The sequence below is a fragment of the Cebus imitator genome, unplaced genomic scaffold, assembly GCF_001604975.1.
Source record: "Cebus imitator isolate Cc_AM_T3 unplaced genomic scaffold, Cebus_imitator-1.0 Scaffold26, whole genome shotgun sequence".
Lineage (NCBI taxonomy): Eukaryota > Metazoa > Chordata > Mammalia > Primates > Cebidae > Cebus > Cebus imitator.
The window spans coordinates 9,751,829-9,773,160 of NW_016107341.1; the positions used below are offsets into that span (position 1 = coordinate 9,751,829).

The 21,332-nt window shown below is 40.3% G+C and overlaps 1 protein-coding gene across 1 annotated transcript in view; it reads left to right on the forward strand.

The window, feature by feature from the left end:
- The window catches only part of LOC108300306 (gamma-secretase activating protein), a 106,285-nt gene that overhangs the window by 24,752 nt on the left and 60,201 nt on the right, over positions 1-21,332 (forward strand). Inside the window, exons 4-9 of the mRNA XM_017523065.2 lie at positions 2,145-2,214; positions 2,523-2,576; positions 11,831-11,919; positions 17,003-17,072; positions 18,561-18,610; positions 19,242-19,348. Of these exons, the coding sequence (XP_017378554.1) occupies positions 2,145-2,214; positions 2,523-2,576; positions 11,831-11,919; positions 17,003-17,072; positions 18,561-18,610; positions 19,242-19,348 (440 nt within the window). The remainder of the gene's footprint in view (positions 1-2,144; positions 2,215-2,522; positions 2,577-11,830; positions 11,920-17,002; positions 17,073-18,560; positions 18,611-19,241; positions 19,349-21,332) is intronic.

Consider the following 21,332-nt stretch of genomic DNA (forward strand, 5'->3'; position numbering starts at 1 on the left):
CCACTCTTTTCTGGCTTGTAGGGTTTCTGCTGAGAGATCTGCTGTGAGTCTGATAGGCTTCCCTTTATGGGTAACCTGACCTTTCTCTCTGGCTGCCCTCAGTATTTTCTCTTTCATTTCAACCCTGGTGAATCTGGCGATTATGTGCCTTGAGGTTGGTCTTCTTGAGGAATATCTTTGTGGTGTTCTCTGTATCTTTGTGGTGTTGAATATTGTCCTGCCTTGCTAGGTTGGGAAAGTTTTCCTGAATAATATCCTGAAGCGTGTTTTCCAGCTTGGATTGATTCTCTTCGTTACATTCAGGTACACCTAACAAACGTAGATTAGGTCTTTTCACATAGTCCCATATTTCTTGGAGACTTTGCTCGTTCTTTTTTATCCTTTTTTCTCTAATCTTGTCTTTTTGTTTTATTTCATTAAGTTGGTCTTCGACCTCTGATAGCTTTTCTTCTGCTTGATCAATTCGGCTGTTAAAACTTGTGCATAGTTTGCGAAGTTCTCGTGTTGTGTTTTTCAGCTCCATTAATTCACTCATATTCCTCTCTAAATTGTGTGTTATTTTTAACATTTCGTCAAACCTTTTTTCAAAGTTCTTAGTTTCTTTGCATTGGGTTAGAACAAGTTCTTTTAATTCCCAGAAGTTTCTTATCATCCACTTTTTAAAGCCTGCTTCTGCTAATGGAATACAGTCTTTCTCCATCAGGCCTTGTTCCGTTGCTGATGAGGAACTGTGATCCCCTGTAGAGGGAGAGACGTTCTGATTTTGGGTATTCTCAGCCTTTTTAGACTGGTTTCTTCTCTTCGTTATAGATTTATCCATCTGTGGTCTTTATAATTACCGTCTTTATAATTACCGTCTTTATAGTTGGGTTTCTGAATGGACGTCCAACTTGTTGATTCCCGGCGCTAAAATCAGAGCAACCCACTGCGCCGGCCAAAACAGCGGCGTTATGATTGATGGTGCTTTTCTGACTCTGCACCAAGAACCGCCGCACCAAGGCAGCGACAAAACCGCCTCACCAGCCTCAAGAGTTGCGCTGGCGACCCATGGGGCTTCTCCGCTGGGAATCTCCTGGTGCGTGATTGATCAGAAAGTGTGGCGTCCTCTCATTCTCTGCACTTTCAGTGGGAGCTACAATCCCGAGCTGCTAGTGATCAGCCATCTTGGATCTCTCCCTTCGGTACCTTATTAACTGAAAATTCACTTTCTGTAATCAGTTGTTCCCTAACTTCCCCAGCTTTTCCCATTGACTTCTAGCTATAGGGACCTGGTGTGTTCTTGATAGTTTTTTAGTGTGCAGATACCAGTAACCTTCTTAATACTTAAGCCATTTACTGTTTGACTTAGTCTGTTCTCTTCTGAGGTCTAAGACAGCCTGTTTCGCTTATCCCCTGGGTGTTCTTTAAGAGAGACTGCGTAATAGAACTAGTGTCCTCTAGTTCCTCAATCTCCACATCACATCCTACTGCATGGGCATTTTCATTTTCTTTAATGTTCAAGGAAATGGAATCTTGCAACATTTTGAACATTTTAAACAGCAACAAGAAAAAAAATTAAAGCTAGAAGACTACCTTCCCAGTCCTCTAAATATGAAAGCCCTATGGGAGATGTACTTGTGACAGTGGCTAAGATAACTAGTGATTATTTTGTAATTAAAATTACCTCAGTAATTACAATAGCTAACATTTGAGTGCTTATTGCACTAAATGCTTCATATAGATTATCTTGCTTGATCTTCCTAACAATCCCATGAGTAGATGTTATGATTGCTATTTTACTGATGGGGGAAAGAGAAGCTGAATAATTTATCCAAGGTCACACAGCTAGTAAGTGTCAGAGTCAGGATTTGAACCTGGGTCCAGTAGGGCTCCAACATCTATGCTCTTAACCACTATACTTGATTGTCTCATGGCTAAATATCAGTGCCAAACATGGCTTATGATAGCAAAGTTTTTTTTTTTTTGGTAAGAGTGGTCTGGTTTTGGTAAAGAGTGGTCTGTCAGCATTGCTAAACTAGTTTGATTCTTTACTAAAATATTTTGCTCCAGTAGTACTTAGCACAGAGCTTAATGGGAATTTACATTAATACAATTTTTATTTAATATGTGAAACTCTAAATTAAAAAATACTTTTGTATTAATAGCTTCTGTATGCCTTTGAGAAAGACTTGGAAGTTTTCAGTTGCTCTGTCAACAGTGAAAGAACTTTGCTTGGTAAGTTGAACTATTATTGCTGCATGTCAAGAACTGAACTACATCTTTTAAGAGTTTCAAAGTATTAGGTTTTTGCAGTATTAAATTACTCTATAACAATGATTTTCTAAGAAAAAGTGTTCTTGGGAAGTTAAATTTGAAATAAAGAATATGGAGAGCATACCTACAAAAAAGAATGCTTTGTGTTCTGCCCTAATCTTCCATTGACATATCCTTTGGGCCACCATCTATTTCAGGTATATGGTAAACTTTAACAAGCCACCACATGGATCAATTGCTAATGGATTTTTTTTTTCTTTTTCCATTAGCTGCAAGTTTAATTCAGTCTACTAAAGAAGGAAAAAGGAATGAACTTCAACCAGGTAATGAAATTACACTTTTTGATATCTATGGGTAGATGAAGGTTATTGGTAGATGATTTTTATGTACCGCTAAATAAAATTTCAAGGATCTTTAGAAATAGCCTTATTGTATCTCAGAATAAAAGGCAAAGATCATGTCAAGTATGAACAAGACTTTTAAAAAGTATTTTTTTCAAGCAAACAGAAAAGTACAGACAATGATTTAACAGCGACCAGCAGAAGTGTTAAGATGGTGATTAATACCTGTAGGCTAAATGAATGCTGAAGTAGAAACCTATAGTCAGATGTTGGTGTAAAAGATTGGGAAAGTCAAGAATGTATCTTTTCTTACATCTGGTTAAGTATTGATTAATTAATACACATTGTAAGTGGTACACTAATACTAAAGATCAATTCTGTTCATTTACCAAGGCCTTGACTTTATAGTTTTACAGCTATGGGATGCTCCCTTGCCTCACCACTTTTTAAAGTGTTGTAAGTCATCCCTCTGTCTGTAACTCAGTGGTATTGAGTGCCTGCTGTGGATCAGGCACTATGCATGGTGCTGGGGATACAATGGTGTGTAAGAGAGGTATAGCATCTATCCTCTTGGAGCTTTCAGTCTAGTCCTGGGTTTCAATTGCAAATGCATACACTGGCCAGAGAGACCATATAAATAAATGAAGCAGATTTAGTGTAAGAAAAAAATCTAGTGACCGACAGAATGTCTTTGTTTTTTTCCATTTTTAACATAGAAACCAATAAATATCTTTTTTTCTTTAGTGAAAAGAAAAAAATTCAAAAGCTATAGGGACTAGTAGTGGGGTGGGGGGTGGGGGTGCCTCATGGGAGACTTTCAAGAGAAGAAGTTACTACTGAGCCCTAGCTTTTTGTTGTCACTAGCAAGTTCAGTGGAACTGGCATTTCAGTTTTGTAAGATTTATTGCCGAGGTAAAATGAGGAAACTGAGGCAAGTATAAGAAAATGAGAAGCTAATTTATTCAGCTCCCGGGCGAGGTTCTGTGGTCCTGGAAGGGGCCAAAGAAGTTGCGCCCGACTGTTCAGGGAGTGGGGTTTTATGGGGAGGGAAGGCAATTGATTGGCTATTGGGGAAACAAAGCGAAGGTAATCTTATTGCCTGTTAAGAAGCAGGAAATACCCGGAACTAGCTGCCATTGGTAGGCGGGCGGGACCTTGGGTAAATGGGCCTTGATTGGCTATTGGGGAAACAAAGTGAAGGCAATCTTATTGGCTGTTAAGAAGCAGGAAATACCTGGAGCTAGTTATGGGTAGGCGGGCGGGACCTTGGGTAAGTGGGCCTGCCGGGGGCGTGCAGGGCGGACTGCTACCGGGCAGGGTCTGATGGGGCTTCTTTAAAAATTTTCTGCAGGGTTTATCAACAGTGGGCTGGGGGTTGAATGCATAATTTAGTGCTGAATGTGGGCTTGGGCCTGGTATGTGGAGGCGGGTGCGGGGAAGCCATGCGGCAAGGCCAGATAACAAGCTTGGGTGATGACGTAGTTATCAGGCACGGAGAGAGATGGATGTGTCCGTTTAACCCTCTGTGAGGCAACCGGCCTTACAAGTTTATCAAGGGAAGTCTAGAGTTTTTTGTAAAGATCGAATTTGTAAATGTTGGCTTCACTATATTAAAATCCTACTTGGGACAATAATAACCACCTGTGGGCTAGAGCCAGCCTGTGACTAACATTTATCAACTTCTGGCCTAGTGAGTCTCCTATCAGTCTCTTACTGTTCTGCTTCTGGGTGCTTTCCATCCATTCTATTTATCTGACACTTAAATTCCTTCTTTTGTTAGCATAGTTACCACTCATGTATTTTCCTGCAGTTGCATGTGATGGAAAAACCTTTTGTACTTACTTTCCACATGAGGCTTGTGAGGCACTTCCAGACTTCTCATGATACACATTTCTCCAGAGCCAAGTTCAGATGGGACATTCTTGGGAGCCTCAGTAAAATTGTTTATTGGTAATTTGGTGGGCAGGAGGCTCACCTGAAATCTCATCATTTGTAATGCTCATTCCTACCTTCCCACTGCCATGATATACTGAGAACAACAACCCCTTCGTTCTTCTGTGCCATGTCCTCCTTTTCCCAGTACCATCATCACTCTCTGCTCTTTTTAGAATTAGATGCAAGGCTTGCTTCAGAGGAGATGGAACTGCAATAGCTTGAGTGAAATATGATCTGGGACATAGGTGTCCTGACCCTTAAAACAAGGGTATGGGCAAAACCCCAGGACATGGCCCCAACCTTTGAGCTAATAGACCCCTTTCTCTAAGAGGAACGGCTTAGCTGCTGTGTTCCAGGAGATGGTGAGGGTGGGCATCTGTATAGAACCTTGGGTTGGCACCTGTGCCTCCCAGTTCTTCTTGTACCTTATTTTTTTAGTCTTAAAAATTCTTTATTATGTTGGGAAACTGAGTAGTAACTATATTTTTTTACATATATTTAATCACCATCTATGCTTGACTGTCACACAGAAGTAGTCATACGTAGATTCTAAAATTTACTTTCAGGCCAACTTTAAACTTTATTTGATTACAACATTAAAGTCTATTCAGGGATGCTTGCTCAGTCTTTTTAGTTTGATGCACTTGTAGTGAGATTATCTACTTGCATCTTTAAAAACATTGGGATGAACATTATTAGTTACTGTATTGGATACCTCACAGCTTACCTTTGAAGCCAGTCACTGTGACGAGAACCACCTCTGCCCAGCTGTAATTTGACAGTGCCTCATCTCAGCTGCCCTACCTGCTTCTTGCTTTCTGCCCAGGGCCATTGGGAAAATCTGTTTACTCCCTGCACATGTACAGTTTGGAAGTATGATTGGGCATGATGCCCAGGAGAATAACCCGTGACCAGTGGTGGCAAAGAACTGAAAGATAAATGGTCTTCCTTTCCATCTTTAAAGTGGGTAATTGTGAGGTGTACTCTAAGCAGCTTAAAATCCAGGGTGGTCACTAATTTGATAATGCCTCATTTACTGGTGTATTTTTCTTTCCTGTTTCACTCTTCTCAGTTCCTTTCACCAACCCTGGCTAGAGTGATCCTAGAGTAATGTTGTTTCCTGAGATAAGTTCTTGTCTTAGTGTGAATTTCCCCATAACTAGTGCCTGAAACAGGGTTTGAGTGCAGTTAATTTATCTGGGGAATGATATTAGGAAAGGCCATTAGGGGAATGTTTAAACAGAGACCTGAAGGTGGGGAGGGAACAAGCATGAGGCTGTGGGGAGAGCACATTTCTGACAGATCAGTCAGCATAGGACTGTACTTGGTAGACTTGCTGTTCAAAGAGAGTAAGGAGGTCATTGAGACAAGTGGAGTGAACAAGGAGCAGAGTGGTAGGAACTGAGGGCAAAGGAAAAGAAGTGAGATGCAGGCAGATCACACAGGCCCAAGGAGGCCATTGTAAAGGTGTGGCCCTCACTCCTAGTAAAATGGGAAGTGATACGGATTTTGAGCAGGGGTGTGATCTGACTTGTTCCATAAAAGGATTGCTGTAGCTGCTCTGTGGAAGATGGACTACAGGAGGGCAAGGGGAGAGCTGGTTGGAGAGCTATTATAGTCTAGTGGCTTGGACTGGTGAAGTGGAGCAAGGGCTAGGTAGCTGTGTTTGGATGTATTCAAAAGATTGACTTGTTAAGATTGGCTGCTTGGCCGGGTGTAGTGGCTCATGCCTGTAATCCCAGCACTTTGGGAGGCTGAGGCAGGTGAGGTTAGGAGTTCGAGACCAGCCTGGCCAACATGGTGAAACCCTGTCTCTACTAAAAATACTAGCTGGATGTGACTGCACATGCCTGTAATTCTAGCCACTTGGGAGGCTGAGGCAAGAAAATTGCTTGACCCAGGGAAATGGAAATAAAGGTTGCAGTGAGCTGAGATTGCACCACTGCACTCCAGCCTGGGCAACAGAGTGAGACTAGACTCCATCTGAAAAAAAAAAAAAAAAAAGAAGATTGGCTGCTGGATTTGATGGGACTATGAGAAAAAGAGATAAGTCAAGGGTGACTCACTCTAAGGTTTTTTGGCCAGAACAGGTAGAAGGGCGTGTGTGGGGGGTGTATGTATATGGGAGGGGCAGGAAAGAAGAGTTTGATTTTGAACTTGATCAGTTTGACATCCTAATAGACATCCCAGTGGAGATGTGAGGTAGGAGTTTGGAGATGAGTCAGAAGTCCAGGTAATGGTCGGGGTTGGAGAGACACATTCAGGAGTCCTCAATTTATGAAAGTTATTGCTCATCATGGGAGGATTTCATTTTGTTTGGCAAAGATTTCAGATGATGTAACCAGAAAGCGCTGTAGGATTTATTGGAATGTTTTATTTGAACGAATATTTTGGAAAGGTTTATTTTGTCGGTCCATGAAATGGCCCTACAAGCCATTTGATTATAAGATGTAATGTTTTATCTCCGGTGGTGCTTAACACTGTTGCTTAAAATGAGATTTTTCCGCTGTAGATGAGACAAATTGTACCATCTTTTATGTAAACAAAACAGGGTTCTTTGATCCACATACTTTACAATGCTTTTTTTTTTTTTTTTTTAATCAATAGTGCTCCTATTCTTGGCCGTAGAGATGGCAGAGTTAATGTTTTACTGAGAAAATGGCCTTCCATAGGAAACCAGGCTCTGGCTGCCCCCTTCATCCTCCCCTGTGGAGTTGCATTTGCTACAAGTCACTGTAGATTCCCACGTGGCAGCATTTGGGGTGACCACATGAGTTGGGGGCCCCATTGCCACTGAGATTCTCCAGAGCCCTCCTCTTACCATCATAGACATTCAAGTGTCACAGATGCTCTGCAAAGCTGTGATTCGGTTCAAGAACTCAAATAACCAGAGTGCCTTCAGAATCAGGCCATATCGAACTCCCCCATCCTTGTCACCATTTCACAGCATGTGCCTGCATCACACCACATTCTTTTGCCCACCTCCATTCTCCTTATGTCATGTCTATCCCTCTGCTTGATCCTGCTGTCTCTCCTCTCTCCTTCTTGTGGTATCCAGATCCTGTCTTACCCTTTAGTGATGGTCTCCCAGTCTCCACTGTTAACACTGATAATCTTTTTGAGACAGTGTCTTGCTCTGTCACCCAGGCTGGAGTGCAGTGGCATGATCTTGGCTCACTGCAACCCCTGCCTCCTGGGTTCAAGCGATTCTTCTGCCTCAGTCTCCTGAGTAGCTGGGATTACAGGTGTGCAATGCCACGCTTGGCTAATTTTTTGTATTTTTAGTAGTAAGGGGGTTTAGTCATGTTTCCCAGGCTCGTCTCGAATTCTGGAGCTCAGGCAATCCACCCACTTCAGCCTCCCAAAATGTTAGGATTATAGGCATGATCCACTGTGTCTGGTCTCCACTGATAACTTGATTCTCAAAATTCTTCCCACCCCCCCCACCCCCCCACCCCCGAGACGGAGTCTTGCTCTGTTGCCCAGGCTGGAGAGTGCAGTGGTGTGATCTCGGCTCACTGTAATCTCTGCCTCCCAGGTTCAAGTGATTCCCCTTCCTCAGCCTCCCGAGTAACTGGGACTATAGGTACCGCCACCATGCCTGGCTAATTTTTTATATTTTTAGTAGAGATGAGTTTTCCCCATGTTGGCCAGCTGGTCTTGAACTCCTGATCTCAGTTGTTCCATCTGCCTCAGCCTCCCAAGGTGTTAGGATTATAGGCATGAGCCACTGCACCCAGCCATCAAAATTCTTAGTTTAGCACTTTGTGGAACACTGGGATTTTATGGCTGAAAGTGATTGTAGAAATAATCTGGTTCTTTAGTCTTTCATTTTATTATGATTATTATTTTTGAAACAGGGTCTTGCTCTGTTGCCTAGGCTCGAGTGCACTGACATTATCATGGCTCACAGCAGCCTTGACCCCCCTAGCCCAAGGGATCTTCTCACCTCAACCTCCTGAGTACCTGGACTGTAGGCACACACCACCATGCCCAGCTAGTTCTTAATATTTTTTTCATTTTATTTTATAGAGACAGGGTTTCACTGCTGCCCAGGTTGGTCTCAAACTCCTGGACTCACGTGATCCTCCTGTCTTGGCCTCCAAAAGCGTTGGGATTACAGGCATGAGCACCTTGCCCTGCATGTTTTATTATGTTTAGTAATGAAGCATTGAGGCCTAGGAAAGCTGGGTGATTTTCTGAGAAATAAATACCTTGATAATGACAGAACTGAAACTGGAACTGTTGTCTCTAGAATCTTAATTCAGAATGCTTCCTTTTTCACTGTGAAAGCACATGATATATTACTGAGAGAAATTACAATTTGCAAAGATTTACTGTTGTCATTATGCTAGTAATATTAGTCAAATGTCTGGGTTGCACTCCAGAAGGGAAAAATTAGTGTAGAAAGATGTTTTCTGCCTTTAAAGATCTTCCCATTTTAAAGGTGAGAAAATCTAGCTGACAGCTGGCTATCTCATTTGGGTACAAATTCCTGCTAAAAAAAACCGCCAAATATATGGTGATTATTTTTCTTTCTTTCTTTATTTTTTGAAACGGAGTCTCACTCTGTTGCCCAGGCTGGAGTGCAGTGGTGCGATCTCAGCTCACTACAACCTCCACCTCCCAGGTTCAAGTGATTCTGCTGCCTCAGCCTCCTGAGTAGCTGGGACTACAGGTGCATGCCACCACACCCAGCTATTTTTTTTATATTTTTAGTAGAGATAGGGTTTCACTGTGTTTGTTTAGGATGGTCATGATTTCCTGACTTTATGATCCACCTGCCACAGCCTCCCAAAGTGCTGGGATTACAGATGTGAGCTACTGTGCCTGGCTGTGATTATTTTTCTGATGAGAAAATTTCCCCTCTCTCCCCCAAAAGGACTTTTTTGGCCAGATATATATGTATGTGTATATATATAAAAGCTTACATATATAAGCTTTCAGGACAAAAAAGTCAGCTTGTACTATTTAATATACTAATATAGTCACACCTATTTAAAATAACAATAAGAAAAATTGATTTTTCTACCTCACAGAGCATTTCTATTCTATTTTTCTTCATAAATATCTTTGACACCAATGTCTTTTTTATTCCTGAAGCCATTTTTTGAGTCATCAAACAGATTCCCAAAGTACCTCATCCTTACCCTGGTTGTAAGATCCTGTCAGTAGTGTTTTCATCCTAAGCCACAAGTACCCATTTTCCAAAATTTGGATTTTCATTTGTTCTGTAGTACATATTAAATTCCATGCATCTGTGCCATCCCCAAGTTATACATTATTTTTCACAGTAAAGTCACTGAGAGGCACTGGATCGAGTCTCTAAAAGAGCTCAAATATAAGGCCAGTCCTTCTTTTCTAAGGTTTAATCTTGGGGGAGGGGATCTTCTACCTAAATTTAGATATCTGTGGTAACTCCATTCTAGCCCATATCCATGGACTTCATCCTAATTGCTGTCTTCTATGATATTTGCTCAGATGTGACACTAACGAAATAAGTGGGTCATTATCAGTGCTCTACCACTTTCCCTGAGGGAATCTCAGTCTGTGTCCTACTGATAAGTACCGTCAGCCTTAACATGTTCATGTATCAGAAATATATTTTTATTTTCCTACACAAACAATCTGTGCCATAGTGCTGCAGAACTGGAGTGACATAGAATCGAATTGTGTTTGTTTAGACTTAAAAGTCTAGAAGGCTTGTGAAGTTAGGCTAAAAATGTCTTGGAGTGTGGCAGTGCTTCCAGTGGACCAGTGTGGTGGGTTCTTCTCTCCCTCCTTCAGCTCGGCCTAGGCACTCTGGACATGGCGCCGGCTTTTACTTCAACCACTGGGCCGCGCAGCTCTGCCCTGCAAAGCCTTTGTCTACGTGGCCGGCCTAGATTTATCTGCATCAGGGCTGAGGTTCAAGTCAGGGATCATGTTTTCTCTGTGGATGTGCCATTGGCCCAGCTCAGTTTACTGAAAGCCGTGCTCTCCCTGAGCTGCTGGCTGCTGCGCCTCTTGTCAGGGCTAACGGCAGGCACCCAGCAAAATTACTAACTGGAGTTACTGGTGCAATGAGCAAATGTGGAAGAATTTCTTTCTCTATGATGCTAACTGGATTGTTCAAGTTTTGAAACTGTGACCCTGGTCCATTAGCACCATGCTTTACTCAACTGAAATAAGCCCCTGTTGCTGGTTGGGGAGGTGCAGAGGGTGGGGTGAGAAGGGGATTGAGGGCAATTATACACATCATTAAGATACCATGATATACAGTGAAAATCCAACTTGCTAAGACACTATATTTGAGGTTTGAAAATTACTAATCACAGCTACTAAATAACAATGCACCAAAGTTTTACAATATTTGAACACCTGCAAGTGTAGAGCTTTCTGGTATGACCCAAATTTGAATACAAATGTCAGGAAGTTCATTGAATATTAGGTTATCAGTAAGCTAGAGGAAACAGATTACATACATTTCATAGGTATTAACTTATGAAAAAGGTGGAGATTGGGTAAACATTAAGTGAAATTATTAAAAAAAAAAATGGCATGGAGTGAGTGCAAACAACTTCCTCACTCCCAGCACATTGATTTCTCCCTTGGGATGTCTTTTTCTGAATCCCTCTTGGATTTGTAGAAGGGTCAAAGTCAAACTTTAAAGTGTTAAACTTTAAGAAAATTACCTTTTACCCCCCTGTAGAATAACTAATACAGTAATATATTTATATTTTCAGAAAGTTTAGACATGTCTGCTTTTGCAAATGATAGAACTGTGATAATTGGGAAAAATGATATCCAGTAGAACCCAGTTTGTCAGACCCTCTCATATGTTGCTGGTGAGAATGCAAAGTGATATACAGGAATCTTTGATTTCAGAAGCCACTTGTGTTTTTAATGTAATGCTTTTTTACAAATACAGAATTATTATAATTTGAAATTTGTCTCCCTTGTATCTACTGTTGTTTCCGGGGCTTTTCAAAGACTTCCCTTTTCACATTTGCATTTCTTAAGTGTCCTGTGGTTTTCATAATAAAATGCAGCTTCTTCAGGCCTCCTGAGGGTGTGGAAGGCAGGTCCTTTGCTGGGCTGATTGTTCTTTTGGGGTCCTGGAGCCACCATACATCCTAGAGAGTGGAACTGGAAACAAATGTACAGTTTAAGTCTTCTCATGGGACTTTATGATGGTAGAATTGTTTTATTAGTTTATAGTCGCTACAGTAGGATTTACCAGAAATTTTTCCTGCTTGCTTTGGAAAAAATAACATGTGATATTCTAAGCTTTGTTACTAAAAGCCACCTTTTCTCTGTAGGATCAAAGTGCTTAACTTTGTTGGTTGAAATCCACCCTGTTAACAACGTGAAGGTTCTGAAAGCTGTGGATAGCTATATTTGGGTTCAGGTAAGTAAGCATACAATCGTCACTTACTCATTAATCAAAAGACATGCAACCTAGAAGAATTGGTGTTTACAAAGTGCTTTCACACTATCATTATCATATTTAATCCTCAGAGCAATCTTGTAGACTACTACAGCTGGAAGTATCTTCCCTTCTTTCTTAGCAAGCATGGAAATTAACTCAAAGCTAGCTCCTCTGACTCTGTTACACTATCATTTGTTTCATAGTAATGTAATTTCTCATGATAAAATTTCAAATATTGAAGCACATTTAAGGCCAGGGTAGGTAGGTCACGCCTGTATTTCCAGCGCTTCGGGAGGCTGAGGTGGGCAGATCACGAAGTCAGGAGATTAAAACCATCCTGGCCAACATGGTAAAACCCCGTCTCTATTAAAAATACAAAAATTAGCTGGGTGTGGTCACGTGTGCCTGTAATCCCAGGTACTCGGGGGACGTGGGGGCGGGCTGAGGCAGGAGAATTGCTTGAACCAGGAGGCAGAGGTTGCAGTGAGCCTAGATCATGCCACTGTACTCCAGTTTAGCGACAGAGAGACAGAGCAAGAGAGAGGTCCTCCATTGTCAGCCGGTCCTTTCAGCTGCACATTTCCCCAACACCCCATTTCAAAACAAAACAAAACAAAAAACCCCCACACATTTAAAGTAAGGTTTAAATGGTCTATGTAATGTATTTATGTGGTTGACAGATTAAATACCTATGATTAAATGATTTAATCCCTGAATTTATCAACTTCATGAGTTGATGCAAAAACTGCATGTATAATGTGGAATAGTCAGTACTCACTATTTGCAGATTTCATATTTGCAAATTCTCCTACTCCTAAAATTTGTTTGTAATCCTTAAATCATACACTCATAGTACTTGGTTAGTTATTTGCAGATGTATGCTGAGTGGTGAAGGAATTTGTCACCCAACATGCACATTTGCAATTGAGGTTGAACACAGTAATGCCCTGCTTTTTTTGTTTTAGCTCTCACACTAAAACGACTGTTGTTTTCATGACCTAGTTCCATCTTTCAAATTTTTGTGCTTTTTCCTGGCAATTTCACTGTTTAAATGGCCTCCAGGCATAGCTCTGAGGCACTGTCCAGTGTTCCTAAGTGCATGAAGGCTGTCAGATGCCTTACGGAGAAAACATGTCAGATAAGTTTCATTTAGGCATGAGTTACTATGCCACAAGTTTAAGGAGTGTCTTTAAATAGAAACACACAAAACAAGGTTATATACTGATCTGTTGACAAACATATTGTGAGTAGAGGCTTACAAGAATTTATCCTTGTATGAGTTTGGATCATAATCTGAAAAGACAGTCCCGAACACCATAATCATGAATGTCGAAATCCTGAAATAAAAATCCCTGATGTCTAAAGTCCCAAAAGTCACGATCACAGGATAGTTAATATACGCGAGTGTCTATACTTTCAAAACTGTATATGTTATTATTTGCCTATTGTATAAAGTGGACTATGAAGTGTGCTTTTGTGTTTTGCTTCTCAGATAATTCTTCTAAAAATGTCAGTACAGCTTTTAAATAGTTTTTAAAATTATTTTCTTCTAGAATTATATTTTTGGGATTTTGATCTTTCGGGATTTCAGTATTTAGGATTATGGCATTGGGGATTGTGTCTTTCAGGACTATGATCAACTCCCTTTATTTTCCCTAGGAACGATGGTTCAGTATTCGGTATACAACATTTGTGGTGACTTTACAAAACTTAACTACTGAAAATAATTTGAATCTAAAGTATATGTTCATGCAGTGCTGCAGCATAATTTCCTTTTGTCTAATTTTACATTTTGTTACAGAGTCAAAATATTTCTTTTGGTCTAGCTGGAGTCAATTTGTACCACCCAAAGTATCTACCTCTTTGTCTCCCAAGCTACTACCAGCCTCCAGCCCATGGGCCTCCCTATTCCGGTGGGTTAGGAGAGAAGGTTGTCTCTCTCTGCTCAGGGTCTGCCACTGTCAGCCAGTCCTTTCAGCTGCACATTTCCCCACTATTCCTAATTGTACTGTGGGTCACTTCTCAGTTCCAGACAGGGGCCTGGCCTGAAGCTCCCAAACTACGTTCTGCTACCTCAGGAAGCTACTCTGTCTACACTGTCATCAGTGTGGGGGCAGCTAGGGGACAGAGCACACTTCCCTTTTCTGGTCTGCTCTTTGACTTCCTCAGCATCTCTAGTTAGGACTATATAGATGCTGGAGACATGACTGAAGGATTGGGGTAACTAAAGGCAATTGGAGCATAGAAAGGGGAAAAGTTTTAAAAGCAAGTGGTTGTATACACTGTGAATATATTAAAAACTACATATATATATATATATATATAAATGGTTAAAATGTTAAATTTTATATTGTGTGAATTCAATTTTAAAAAGTTAAAAGTAGCTGGGTGCAGTGGCTCATGCCTGTAATCTTAGCACTTTGGGAGGCCAAGGCGGGTGGATTGCCTGAGCTCAGGAGTTTGAGACCAACCTGGCCAACATGGAGAAACCCCATCTCTACTTAAAGTATAAAAATTAGCCATGCGTGGTAATATGCTCCTGTAATCCCAGCTTCTCTAGAGGCTGAGGCAGGAGAATTACTTGAAACCCGGTAGGTGGAGTTGCAGTAAGTCAAGATCATGCCATTGCATGTCAGCCTGGGCAACAGAACGAAACTCCAAGTCAAAAAAAGAGTTAAAAGTATGTGGAACAGGACAACATCTATAGGCCAAAGAAAAAATCCCCACTCAAATAAAGAGTAAAACCTGTACCCATTCTTTGGACCCATCTCAGTTCTTAACCCTGCCTCCTGCTCCCATGTCTATGCCTCTGGAGAGAGAAATTCCTCCAAACCCCAGTGGCAAATACCCATCTTCGCCTTCTAGAGAAATAACATTTACTGTTCATTGAGTTGGTCTTGCCCTGGAATCTATTTCCTTTTCCTTACAAAAACATCCATGGTGATCTCCAGTAGCACATTTCTCTAACTCTGCATGTGTAGTCGTGACCACCTACACAGAGGAGCTTCAGCAGGACGGTGGCAGGTGGGGCTTGGATCCCAATCCAGGACCCTTTGGGTGTTCCCTTCCAGCATGAGGTGTATCTTCCAGATAGTTCCAGTGGTAATTACACACCCTCTACACACCTAGACCACACATTTCCAAAGACCAATATTCATTCGAAGTCTAGCTCCATATTTGTGAAGATAAATTTTCCTAAGGAAATATAATCTCCATAGAGTCCTAGTTAAAATACAAAAAGCCACCTTGAATGCTTTTGTAGAGCTGTGTCTGAAGCCTGTCTGTTTTTGGTTTCCAGGCCTTACTCTAGGACGGCCTTACAATAGAAAGAAAAAAAAAAAAACACCTACCTAAATGGGACTTTTAAAATAACATTCTCCCTGATTGTCACAGGAAGACCAGGTAGAGGTTTAGAGGTTGGCAGTTACACCTCTTCAGCACCTCAATCCATGTCACGTTCCTAAGCAGGCATGCCCTGGACACCTCTGTAGACCTGGAGTAGGAGCATCTCCATATTTGAGGCACTGAACATTTGTTCTTCCGTCGTATATGTAGTGTCATTCATCTCTGCTTTTCCTCAACTCTATTATACAAAGTATCTTGTTTAATGTGTGAGATTTTACAAATCATGAGATAATTATCGTATTATTTTTGTAGCTGAATTCTTCATTGCTATTTTATAATTTTGACTTTATTGCTGTGATGCATGTGTTTTGCTTTTCATTTCTAAAAGGGAACTCAACTATAAATGTTCCAAAAGTTGACTAGTCCTATTTTTAATCTGATATTATAAAAAGTTAGGACACTAGGAAGTAATAAAAAATCATCCTAAATTTTAGTGAGACTAATGATTGGGAGATTGGGACACAAAAGTTATGCCCTTTCATATTACTTTCAAGCTTTGGGTAAGGAAAAGAACAAAATTCTCTGGTCTTTCATGCCACAAAATGAAACAGCTTATTTACAGTTGCCCTTTTCAGTCATCCTGTGACCAATTTTTCCTCATTGTTACAGCTGACAGGGTCCAGGACTTGGTTACTGGCAGCCTGCTTTGTCCTGTAGATAGAAACATAGTGGTGGGTTCATATGGGAGAGCAAAGAGAAAGAGAAATGGGGTGGGTTTAAGCCTTTTCTTCCCAGTGACAGTCGTTCTATGCTTTTAGGCTTGTAAATCATCAACCCATGTGACACCATGACTCACTGTTCTTTCTTGACATGTTCTGGTTATATTATACTTTGTTTCTTGGATGTGGGACTTTGGAAGTTCTTGTGGGGAATATGTTTACTTGGCTCTCAAGTTATATACTAGGTTGAGTTGCACAACAACTATATTGACTGGTGTGTGTGTGTGTGTGTGTGTGTGTGTGTGTGTGTGTGAAATAGAACATTCTGTATAAATGTTGTTTGCGTTGTTTTTGATTGGTTTCAGAATCATATATTCCAAATAGGAAGTACCATCCCTAGAAATAACTTCAGCTTCAGCATCACTGTTTATTTTACTTTATTTATTTTTAGACAGAGTCTCACTCTTATCACTCAGGCTACAGCGTAGTGGCATGATCTTGGCTCACTGCAACTTCCACCTCCTAGGCTCAAGTGATACGCCCACCTCAACCTCCTGAGTATCTGGGACTACAGACACATGCCACCACACTTGGCTAAGCTTTTGTATTTTTTTGTAGAGACGGGAACTTGCCATGTTGCCCAGGCTGGTCTTGAACTCCTGAGGTGAAGTGATCCACCTGTCTTGACTTCTTCAAAGTGTTGGGGTTACAGGTGTGAGCCACTGTGCCTTGCCAGTAACCTTACTATTTAAATAAATGAAGATAGTGTTGTACTTGAAATCAGTTTCCCCCTGGAAAACTGAGGTCCTGAAAGTGTTTCCTTTTCTTGCTTGCTTTGATCTGCGATACGTGTGTGTGTATAGGTGATTCCCCTAAACTCTTCTGTGATTCCCAGTTTCTTCAATGATATGTAATAGTACAGTCATCAAACACAATTTTGGAAATACTTGTTCGAGCAAGATACTTGTTTATAATTATGATTAATTTCTTTTTTACAGTTTCTGTACCCACATGTTGAAAGTCATCCTCTTCCAGAGAACCATCTGTTACTGATTTCAGAAGAGAAATGTAAGTGTATCTTTAGGTGGAATGTGGGGATTTCATGAATGGCATATGGCCTCCCAGCATGGGACATGATTGAATCTTCTAGATATCCATTTGCCATTGTCAAGGGTCCACTTTCATGTCCATATGTGACCTGGAATTCCTTGGGAAGGGCTTTTCCTTTGGCCCCCAAGTGTTGTTCCCTTTGGTTCTGCTCAGCTTTTTCATCCTGGGAATGATGGGCTCTTGCATACCTGGATTTGCAGTTTTGTCCTATGGTAGAATGTTTGTAGAACATTTGCACAGGTCATTTTTGTCGTCTTTAGTTCATTTTGTCTTTTGGATGTCTGTCACAGTGGATAACTATAGTATAAAAGAGATGTTTGGATGGAGAGAGGGGAAGTAACTAGAAGAATCCCATGGCAGAACTTGAGGATGCACACTAACTTAGACAAATTCAGGTAGAGGCAAGTAAGTTTAGGATGTAAAAGGTTATGTCCTTCCATGATGATTTCAAGTTAGGAGAGGGGAAGGAAGGACAAAATTTACTGGTGGTCTTTCACATTACAAGATGAAACTTCTAGTTTATAGTGTTTATAGTTGGAAGGACAGGCTTGAGGAGTAAGGCCGTGTTCGGTCTCTAAGCTCTTGTTCAGTTTGGTAACTCGAATCAGCAGAAGGTAAATATGGCTGAATTTAAATTGTTACTGTTAGAAAGGGACCATCTACACAGATTGACTTTAGTGTTCAGGGTTTTGTTCATATGAAATTGACCCCTATTAAAATGCTTCCCCAGAAGGTCTCGTATGATGAGTTTTCTGTCTGGTATGTTCATACAAACAAGTGTTTGGGATTTGGAAATTGAAGATAAACTCTGCCATGTAAGCCCTTGTTAGCTCTATACAAGACTGATGGTATAGGGGAGTCAAGTACTTGTTGAGGGAGCCCAGGGAAGCAGGAGAGCTAAATGCTTCATGTATTGTTGATATTGAGGAGCAGAATAAATGCAGGACTTGAAATTAACTGTAAAGGGAGAATAGAGAAAAGTGGAAGTTTTTGAACCTCTATTGTGAGATTACAGTTTGTAATAATATTGTTTTGTGGCCAGTTGTTCAATGTGCATTGCTTTTTTTTTTTTTTTTTGAGATGGAGTCTTGCTCTGTCGCCAGGCTGGCGTGCAGTGGCACAATCTCGGCTCACTGCAATCTCTGTCTCTCGGGTTCAAGCGATTCCCCTGCCTCAGCTTCCTGAGCTGTTCCTACAGGCACATGCCACCATGCCCAGCTAATTTTTTGTATTTTAATAGAGATGGGGTTTCATCATGACCAAGGTGGTCTCGATCTCCTGACCTCATGATTCGCCCACCTCAGCCTCCAAAAGTGCTGGGATTACAGGCATGATCCACTGTGCCCAGCCCTGCATTGCTTTTATAACAATGTTTTTACAAGTGTTACGTAAAAATAGTACTCATATTTCGTTAAGGTTAAATTATCTTTTTTTTTTTTTTTAAAGATATTGAAAAATTTCGTGTCCATGTCGCCCAAGAAGATGGAAATAGAGTGGTAAAGATTTGAAAATCTTTTTACTTCATAGTTTTTTCTACAAAGAACTACATTTCTAGATTGTTAAAGATAATGTTACTGATACATGATTATTTCTTCATTTGATGTCTTTTGAAGTCTTTTTCTTTTAATGTGTAAAATGCTACAAATATACATGAAGTTAATTATCCCCCTTTTCTCTACCTCAACCCTCAATCTCAGTATCCTGAGGTAGCCTGTATGAGTCTTTCCACAGCTTTTACCTTGCTCATGCAAACCTATGCAAGGTTAGATGCATGTATGTGGGGATTTAATTGTTTTTACTAAAGTAGCATCATAATACATTTACCTGCTGCTTTTATGTTTGCTTTTCCTTAGCAGGTAAAAAGAGATCAGGAGTATCTCTATGGGTTACTAAAATAGAAATATAACTAACTGGTTATTTATTCTAATTTTTATCTGTACATATATTCATATAATGGGATTGTACTATATATTTATACCATGTATAAAACCATACTGTATATCATACTATAAATGGATTTCATTGAGTGTAATTTTTTTTTCTTGTCTTCCACATGTACTTTTAAAAAAAATCTCTTTTGTTCACAACCTGGTATGTATCCTTGCATACTTTTCTCCATACTAATAGTCATCTCCTACCCCCACCTCTGACCCACCCAGGATTTTATTATTCATTTCTTACTCATTCAGCTTTGTGGAATTACCTACAAATAAAACTAGAATAGCTCCAATTTAGTCTCTTTAGAAGTAGATAATAGTCCCTGGTGTGGATAGACATTCACAAAATTGCCAATTTTTTGTTTTTGTTTTTGAATTATAAATCATCTCAAAATTTTTTATTCCTGTAGCCTTATGTATTGGTACATATATTTCTTTGAGCTATATTTCAGGGATGGATTGTTGGTTTGATAGGTACATACATTTAATAAATTCCAACAGATTTTTTCCAGATTGCTTTCTAAAAAACTTCTAACAATTGACAATTTTATAAGCAAAATTTAAGAGTACGTGTTCCCTCAATTCTTATCATGAAAAGGTATATTTACCTTTTAAAAAATTTCCAATTTGATGAGTGTAAGTTGATAGCTTATTATCTTAGTCTGTATCTCCCTTAATATTAATGCATTTCAGCATCTTCTCCAAAGCTTGTTGGCTATTTGATTTGCTTTTTTGAAAATTGTTTAGTTGTATCCTTATCTATTTTTCTACTGGGTTGTCTTTTTCTTGATAATTTGCCTAGGATCTTAATATGTTATTGATATTAAAAATGATTTTCTTCAATATTTAGTCTGCATCAAAATTGTCTGTGAAGATCTTAACATTTCTCTGAAGATTGTAAAGTTAAATGAACAATTGAAACAGAAAATGGCACTTATTAATTGTGTATCAGCTATTGAAAGACTCAAATCAAGAAGTCTGCCTGGAAAATTGCCAGGAGAAAGTGTGTCGCTGGAGTTCTGGGCTACCATTGTCCCACAGGGGCTAAGTGGATGGGAGCACAATGACAGACGTGGGCCAAGGGTCAGAAGAGGGCCAAGCTCCAGAGGAAAGATAAAGGCTGAATCCCAAAGCCAGTGATCAGAGTTGAGAAGAGTTAAATAAGCAAGTTGGGGTCAGTAACTGGGAATGAGCATAGACCAGGGGACTGGCTGATTAGAAGAGGGCTTGAGAGGGGAGAGGGGAGAAACAGACACACACTGGCAATGGAGGGGACACCTGTCAGCAGCCCAGAAAAGATTCTGCCATTCAGGATGGTGCAGCTTTAGCATTCCTTAATTCAAATGTGTTCTTCCAAGAAGTACTTCTGCCCTCATTCTTAAAGGCTTAGATGACAGCTTCATACAGCATAAGTATAATAACATCTTTATAATGCAGGGGTGTTGCAAAGTATATGCAATTCCACATATTCTTCACAACATCCCTGCATGATAGACATGGTATTATGCTTATCCCTATTTTTACAGAGAAGATAGCAACCAGGATTCACAGAGATGAGGTGACTCTAGAGAGGAACAAAATTGAGATTTGAACCTGGTTATGCCACAGTCGGACATTCATGTTCTTGTTAGTGTATACCTTTATCTGGAACTGTTCTCAAATCTACTGCAGCTCAACAAATTTCAAAAAAATGATTGTCCAAGGTTTAGAGACAGACAGGTCCTCTTGGATCTTTTCTCTGGCATCACTTTCCTCTTGTCTGACTATAATGGACAGGGCAGGCAGGAAATAGTGGTTTACATCTCTTTATGCCACATGGCTCCATCAAGTTGCAAGTTAACCTGAGTGGAAAAATCCCTGTTAGGATTAGGGAGGGTTTAGGCTTGAATACAGACCATTATGGTGTTTCCTTTTTTCTCTTACTTCTTCTACCCCAACCTGTCTTTATTCCTTACTCATCTATCTCAATGTGGGTTACTTTTGGTTAATAAGCATTTTGAAGAACAATAATTTTTAACTGCTTCTGTTAAATTATTTTGAGGCCAGTTGATGCACTGAAAGGGCAATGAGAGGCTTCCAGGACATGGATTCCAGACCTTTCTGAACTAACTATGCAGCCTAACTAACTGCTCTGGGCCTCAGTTTTCTTACCTGTTAAGGGATTGAATTGGATGGTTTCTAGAATTTCCTTATTTTAAAGTTCTGTAGTTCTGACTTTGTTACTTAGTAAACAGATGTTTTATACCTGTAATATCTTTGGCAATTTACTCTTGCACACCTT